Genomic DNA, 8,105 nt, shown 5'->3' on the forward strand with positions numbered 1-8,105 from the left:
ATTATAAAAGCATGGTTGTGGAAACAAGAATCATTTTAACCCAAATTTCCACGCATATAAAAATATTTACAACTTAATCTAATCCTATAAACATAAAAAGAAATATAACTTGATTTTTAAATTTATGATTAAAATAAATATTACTAATATTAAATTTCAAAATATCACAATAAAACATGATATTATTAAAATAATTAATATCAATTATTATATATTTCACTCTTCATTGGATTTTTTTGAAAACATTTCCTCCCCCTTCTAGATTACGCAATCCTTCTCAGATGCTTAATGATTCCTTCTAGGTTACGCAATCCACTCTTATTCATAATGCTTTCTTGTGATGCAATCATGTACCCTTTTGTTATTTATGCATAGTGAGAACATCTCTCCCAGCTTTATATTATTTCATAATTTTTTATTATATCACTTTGAAAATGTTATTGTATAATGAGTGCATTCAAGAATGCTCCGTGGAAAAGAAATGTGCAATTATATTCTCTTGTTATTACCTGACTTCAATTACTCACATTTTGAAATTTAAATGTTTCTTCTTACTCACACCTGACTTTAATGGCTCATGTTTTGAAATTTAAATGTTCAGCGTATATGTGATGTCCATCACCCTCACTACTTAAATTCCATGGATGGTGTGTCTTCTTCCATTTTGACTGCCCAACAAACTAGCTACAGAAGAAATGAATATATCATCAACCATTATAATCGTAAAGGAATATATTATCACCAATTTTGAACTCGCGGACGAGAATTGGGAACGTATAATGCAAGAAACAAGTGGAACTCCAATCTTGTAGGCGCATATAGTCGGCGAGCCTGTCGCAGACCTGAGAGCGACAGCCCCATTAAATTAGCCGCGATTCATGGAGGAAAAGGCATGCCTGTTCCATACGTCAAAATAATCTTGAACTCGTTGCCAACTTTGAAACACTTTTCCCCGGTACTTCACACATTCACTCATCCCTTGTATGGGCACAGTGGCGTTCAACGGCCTCACGCTATAATAAATACGTCATTTCATTCTCATTCTCACCCACACCTACAAACTCACTGACGCTAAACAGCTCAGCTGATTGGGTTGGTTTTTCTTCTCAGTGTATTGTTTCTGAGTAGTGATGGCCTCCACCAAGCTCATTCATGCTGCCCCTTCATCCACCTGCATATTTTCCCTCATCATATTAATGTCCATTGCTGTGCCTGTAGTACAGAGTGAGTTCTTTGATCTATTTATGTCTTGTTCTTGTTACTCGCTGTTTGTAATAATTATTGGATTAATTATAAAGGTCTTGTGGGCGTTACTTAGTTAATATGTCGTGTTGATGTACTGTATTTGTTCAGGCGCCATTATCAAGTGCGAGGAGCTTCCCGCGGAACTCTGCGCCTTCTCTGTCTCGTCCACTGGTAATAGATGTGTGCTCGAGAAGGATGTAACGGAGGACGGCACCTTGCAATTTCAATGCCAGGTACCTTTTGATTGTTGACGTCTTCAATCATAAAAACACAATTAGTATTGTTAATAGATACGTCATTAGCGATGATCATAAGTTTTTTGAAAGACTAACAATAATTGCGCGCATATATATATAGTCATCGGTCGTGATGGCGGAGAAATTGGTGGGATGGATCGAAAGCGAGGAGTGCATAAGTGTGTGCGGCTTGGAACGGATGGCTGTTGGAATGTCCACCGATTCTCTACACGAACCGCAATTTAGTACCAAGTTTTGTTCTTCCGAGTGCCGCAGCAATTGCCCCAACATCGTCGATCTGTATGTCAATCTCGCTGCAGGAGAAGGTGGGTCCCTTAGATCCCCTTTCTTCTGATCTCAACAATTCATTTTAAGTATTTACATAATAATAGATTTGAGGCATGGTTTTGGCAGGAACATCTTTATCGAGCATGTGTGACTCTAAGAAAAGAAGATCCCGCAATGTGATCAAGAAATGGGAGGAGTCCGATTTGTCCAAGTCAAAGTCAAGTATCCGTTCCAAATCGTCTGCATCTCCTGATCGAAAGGCCACGACAAAATTGAGTCGGAAGTTGTTGTAATTGTTGATTTATCCAAGTCCAAGTCAAGTATCCGTTCCAAATCGTCTGAATCTCCTGGTCTAAAGGCCACGACAAAATTGAGTGGGAAGTTGTTGTAATGGTTGATTTATCCAAGTCCAAGTCAAGTATCCGTTCCAAATCGTCTGAATCCCCTGATCGAAAGGCTACGACAAAATTGAGTCAGAAGTTGTTGTAATGGTTGGAAAATATAATTTCACTTGTTTTAGTTGTGATTTTGTTTTAGTTGTGATTTTGTGATTTTGAGTGGTTTTTTGGTGTGTGTTTGAAATATTCTCTCAACCAACATAAAAAGTGTGTCTAAAATAGTTTTTCTATATTGACATACTCATGTATATAATATCATATTTGATTAATGCATGAAGATATTTTTTTGCACTATCAAGTTTTATCATGGTATGAGCGCCCTTAAGCACCGGGCCCTTCTGCGCGTCCGGGACGGAGAATAATAATACATAAATATATTTTGTTTTAGTTTGTCCATCATATTCGTAATCATAGAACTGCTTTACCTTAAATATTCGATCTAATGCGCATCGAGGAGAGACACGACCATAAGGAGAAGGAGAAGACTCATTGTGGTGTGGTGAGTAGATCTGACGGTAAATTTTGCCTCGGTTGGCAGCGGCGTGCTGGTGAACCGCAGAGGTGTTGTGCCTTTTTCGTGGTGATTGTTGCGTGGAGGTTGCCGCTCGAGCGAGGGATCTGTTGTTGAGAGTTCGGCCTTGTTTGCAGTGAAGGGACTGGATACCCGTGTGACCAGTAGCTGCTCGGAGGGAGCTTTCCGAGCGGTGGCGCAGTGGTGGTTGTAGTGTAGCCCTTCATGGCTTGAGCGAAGGAGCCCGTCATGGTAGTTAATGTCTTTGAGTGCTGTGGAGAAGAGCCGACGCATTGACCATTGGGAGCATCAAGAGCTGGAGTCTCGGTTGAGCCTTGATATGAGTCTGTTGAATTGAGATTGTGTACGATCGCTCCTGTGCGAGTTGATTGACTGGAGATCGTGTGGAGGTACGCCAATTGAAGCTACTGAGAGTTGTCGTGAATAACAGAGCCAATAGCTGGAGGAGATAGCGTTGTTGGTGGTGCATTGGTGGATGCCCGAAGGGCATTGCTACGTGAGGGTGTTTCTTACCCATTGCTGTAATAGGCACCCATAGTGGAGGCGATAGTAGCGTCGCAGCAGCAGGCCCAAGGCTGCCTCCTCCAATGCCCAATCTGCTTGAAACAGAGGAGGGCAATTTATAAAACTGCGTGTTGTTTTGTCTGGTTTGTGGGTGAACCTGACGTGGGAAGAGGAGAAATCACACCTGAGTTGGAGTCGTTGGCTGACAAAGGCTGCACCAAGGAGCCACCGTGGGTGGACTGCCCAGTCGGATTATCGTACTAAGGAGCTTTGGATGGATGACAACAAATCAAATCACTGAAAAGGTCAAAGAATTAGATTTAAATAGCAGATTGTTGGTGGAATGGTGGTTTCAGGCTCTTTTGTGTTGCCAGGAGCGAGTTCAGTACGCACCTGTACTTTAGCTAATTCTAGTGGTACTACGCTTAACGTTCAGTAGTATGGTGCAAAAGGTGATAGCATCATAGACAATAGAAAGGCTTTTTTGGCAGCTTGGAATGCAGCCTGTTCTTCTACTCAAGCGTCTACGATCAATATACCAAAAGGAACATCTCCAACCTTATTCGTAAATAGGGGAGAAACATATCCAACCCTATGGATAATAGATATGGGTATATCATATTGTCTAGAGATCTCTCAACCCCAGGAGTCTTCTATCTCAATTCCTCACAGTGGGAGCTCAATAGGGGGGAGAGTTGGTTCAACGTCTTTGATCAACACTACCCTTTATCAGGAGGTGTCACATCCATTAGTCTAAGTTGTTCACTCAATACCAAGAACTTTCTTTTTGGCAAAGCCTTGGTGAGAATATCTACAATCTACTCATATATCGATATGTGATGGAGTCTAATGGCTCATCTGTAAACAATGTCTCGAATGAAGTGATATCATATCTCTATGTGCTTGGACTTGTCATGAAATACAAGATTCTCTTCCAGGCGAATCCCACTCTTGTTGTCACAATATATCAATGTAGTATCTAACAGCTACTAAAATAGCTCTCCAAAGAGATTACTTAACCAAAATTCTTTGCAGCTAGCCATGCTAGCAGCAATATACTCTGCCTCGGCGGTACTCAATGCTACGTACTTCTGCTTCTTGCTCATGTAGGATATCATGGTAGATCCAAGATTAAAACATCCATACATACTCTTCATGTCAATAACATTTCTTGCCCAGACAACATTAGTGTATCCATGAAGTCGAACATTTCTGATAAAGTATCTCGGAGAAAGTGTGATCGTCCCATACAAATATCTCAATATGTGTTTGACAACGATCCAATTTTCATGGAGAGGCTTGGTCATGAATTCATTCAACATGTTCACCATATAACATATGTATGGATGGGTGTTCACTAGGAACATCATAGCCCCAATCAAATGTCTATACTCAAATGGATTTTCCAAATCAGGTCCCGCAACTTCTCCACATAACTTCTTGAATTTTATTTCCATTATTGTGGTCATAGAATTGCATTCTGTCATTCCAAATATTTCTTACAGCTTCACAACATATTTTCCTTGTGAAATGAAAATATCACTGGGCCTTTGCCACACCTCAAGACCTAAAAAGTGGTGCATGAGTCCAAGGTCCTTCATTTTGAATTTAGAGGCTAGCTCCCTCTTGCACTCGATCATCAAAGGCTCACCACTTGTCAAGAATAGATTGTCACCATATAAAATGAAAATCAACAACATACCTTGAACTACCTTGAAGTAGAGGCCAAGATCAACATTGCTTCTTTTGAATCCCAACTTCACCAAATCACTCTCTATGCAGGTGTACCATGCTATAGGGGCTTGCTTCAAATCATACAATGCTCTTTTCAAACTATAAACATGTGTTTTTCGATCATCTACTTCAAATCCCTATGGCTTCTCAACATACACTTCTTCTTGTAACATGCCATGGAGGAATACAGTCTTTATGTCCATATGATGAAGAGTACATCCTTGACTTGCAGAAAGGGATATTATTGAACGGATAGTTGTATATCAAGCCAAAGTTGCACATATACCATCATAATTCTCTCCCTCTTTCTGTGAGAATCCTCTAGCCACAAAACTTGCCTTGTATTTTTCAATGCTACCATCAACGCCATGCTTGATCTTGAATAGACACTTTGAAGTCACCACAGATTTCCCCTTCAGTCTCAGTACAACATCCCAAACATCATTCTTCGTAATCGATTCATATTCCTCAGCCATAACATATTTCCGAGCTTTTTCTATTATGACTTCTTCAAATGTGGAAGGTTCAGATTAAATCATAGTGCTCATGGTTGCAACATATCCCTAGTACTTACATGGTTTCTTCCTTTCTCTAAATGATCTTCGAATAGGAACATGTGTCTCAGCATCCTATAGCGTCGGAGCCAAAGTGGTCTCTTCCTAGTAGGAGGATCACTTAGAGGAGGATCTAAGAGATCCATAGGTTCCATGGGATCATCAACAATATCAGTCCGAGACTTGGGCACAAAAGGAGCATTTAGAATATCCCTGTCATCATTCCTCTTTTTGAGAGGAGGAGGTGGAGGAAGATATTTTGCTTTTCCAAGAGAAACATCTTCATAGAATGTTACATCCCTTCTAATTTCAACCTTCATTTAACCAAAAATATATATTCTATAAGCTTTAAAATATAATAACCCACAAACGTACCTTTCCTTCTAGTTACCTCTAGGCTATTCCATTTGTCCTTCATCACATGAAAACATACGGGGCATCCAAAGCTACGGATATGGCTTATATCGGGCTTTACACCTGTGAACACTTCTTCGAGGTCTTATTTTCCATTTCTTAATGAGTCACCTTGTTTGAACATATACAAAAATATGCATTGCTACTCCCCAAAGAACTTTGGCAACTTTTCATCATGGAGAATGGTATGGGCAACTTCCAATATAGACTTGTTCTTTCTTTATGCTAATCCATTTTTTTCGGGAGTATATGACACACATTTTTCCTTCTTGATTCCTTCTTTCTTACAAAATGATATGAATTCATTTGACATGTACTCCCCACCATTTTCAGACCTGAACACTTTGATTCTCTTCTCTGTTTGATTTTTTATCAAAGATTTGAATTATTTTAATATTTCGAAGGCTTCATCCTTGTGCTTCAAACAATATATCCATGTATTTCTAGCGAAGTCACCAATGAAGGTGATATAGTAGAGATGGACACCAATAGACTACACGAGCATTGGACCACATATATCGGAATCGATAAGATGGAGGATGTCAGTTGTCTTGCTCTCATTAGAGGGGAATGGTCCCCTTGTCTCCTTTCCACTCACACAACCTGGACATACTCCATCATGATGGGCTTGAACATTGGGAATACCAAAGACCAATTTCCTTAATTTCAGAAGATCATCATAATGTAGATGAGCTAATTTTCGGTGCCATAACTCACTTAGGTGATTAGTATTATTAACCAATGTTATATGTTGTCCTCCAGTGACTCTATAGAGTCATTCAGATATTGATCCTAATGTGAATGTGTCTCTCATTGGTGAACTATCATACCAAGGCATAACTTTTCCCTTGATGAAGGAAACCTTCATCCTTTTATCTTCCAAAGCAGATATAGGTACCAAATTCTTCATTAGTCTTCGTACATACATAACATCATGCAGTGAAACTGATTCCCTAGAATTCAAATGAAATTTGACAGACCCAAAACCTTTTACGGGATGAATAGAGTTATCTCCAAGAATAATCTTCAGCTTAGTCTCCCTCTTTACTAGATTAGAGGGAACTTCCTTATATCCACAGAAATAATTAGTGGCCCCACTATCGACTAGCGAACTATCCCATCAATCCAGAGGAGAAGAACTAGTAAGTATAGAAATAAGAGTGTATTCAGATTTATTTACAACATTATTTTCATACCTCGGAAATCTTGACTTCTTTTGAGGATGGTGATATTTTTCATGGTCACTTGAGGTATCTCTTCTTCTACTTTCATATCTTTTATTGCAGTTATTTCTTCAATCATATTTTCTCCTTTGAATATTGAACCTGTGGTTGTTGCTTCTAGTGTTGTAACATGGCCCTTTGATATTCTCGGGAAAATCTCATGCATAATAACCCTTCTTGTGACAATTATAGTATTCAATATGAGACAATGTTTTATAATCCTTTCTTTTTGCATTTTGAGGAGAAAGCTTTCTTGATGGACCTCCTTTTTCTTTATTCTTCCTTTTTTCATGAGTGATATATGTAGTGGGCTCTCCTTCTTCATGTTTTTGAATCCTTCCTCTTCATATCATCCTTGATTCTTCTTGTGTAATCTTTCCAATAATTTCATCAAATGACGTGAGGACATTGTTGTTGCTTATGGTAGTAATGAGGGTTTCCCAAATAGGAGGGACACCTCTTAGAGTCACAATCACCAATTCCTTTTCAGGCACAAATTATTCAACTCCTTGCAATTGATATCTAATATGAAATATGCTCATTATGTAGGATTGCACAAACTCTCCTTTGTTCATCTTAGTGTATTTTAGGTAATATTTCAAGGATATGATTTCATTCAGTTTGTTAACTTCATACATGCCAACTATCTTATCATACATGTATTTAGACCTTCTCAAGTTCCAACATATGCAAGTAAATTATCTCGTAAACCATCAACTATAATTTTTTTTACCTTTAACTCACCTTTCTTGTCCTTGTTTTTGGAAGTAGTGGAAGATTTCTCAAGAGGCTTAGGTACTCTTCCTTGAAAATATCATTGTTATCAGCTATGATCTCCAACCTAACCTTCCATGTAACAAAATTGGATGAGTCACCCAACTTCTCATCACTCTTTAAGAAGGAAGTCATCTTGTCTTTGACTAGATTGATTCTTTCAACTTTCCAACGATGATTTCTTTAATGCTTGTCTCATTTTG

At 38.8% G+C, this 8,105-nt stretch overlaps 1 protein-coding gene across 1 annotated transcript; it reads left to right on the forward strand.

Moving 5' to 3' along the window:
* Window positions 1–1,070: 1,070 nt before the first annotated feature.
* LOC149153060 (uncharacterized) lies at window positions 1,071–2,288 on the forward strand. The gene is made up of 4 exons (XM_089445342.1): window positions 1,071–1,224; window positions 1,354–1,478; window positions 1,603–1,807; window positions 1,896–2,288. Exons 1-4 carry the CDS (start codon window positions 1,131–1,133, stop codon window positions 2,060–2,062), a joined length of 591 nt encoding a protein of 196 aa, XP_089301468.1. The 5' UTR covers window positions 1,071–1,130; the 3' UTR covers window positions 2,063–2,288.
* The last annotated feature ends 5,817 nt before the right edge of the window (window positions 2,289–8,105 follow it).

Source organism: Pinus tabuliformis, chromosome 9, assembly GCF_031772625.1.
Source record: "Pinus tabuliformis cultivar Carrire ecotype Pingquan chromosome 9, CPIR1, whole genome shotgun sequence".
In the NCBI taxonomy this organism is placed as follows: domain Eukaryota; kingdom Viridiplantae; phylum Streptophyta; class Pinopsida; order Pinales; family Pinaceae; genus Pinus; species Pinus tabuliformis.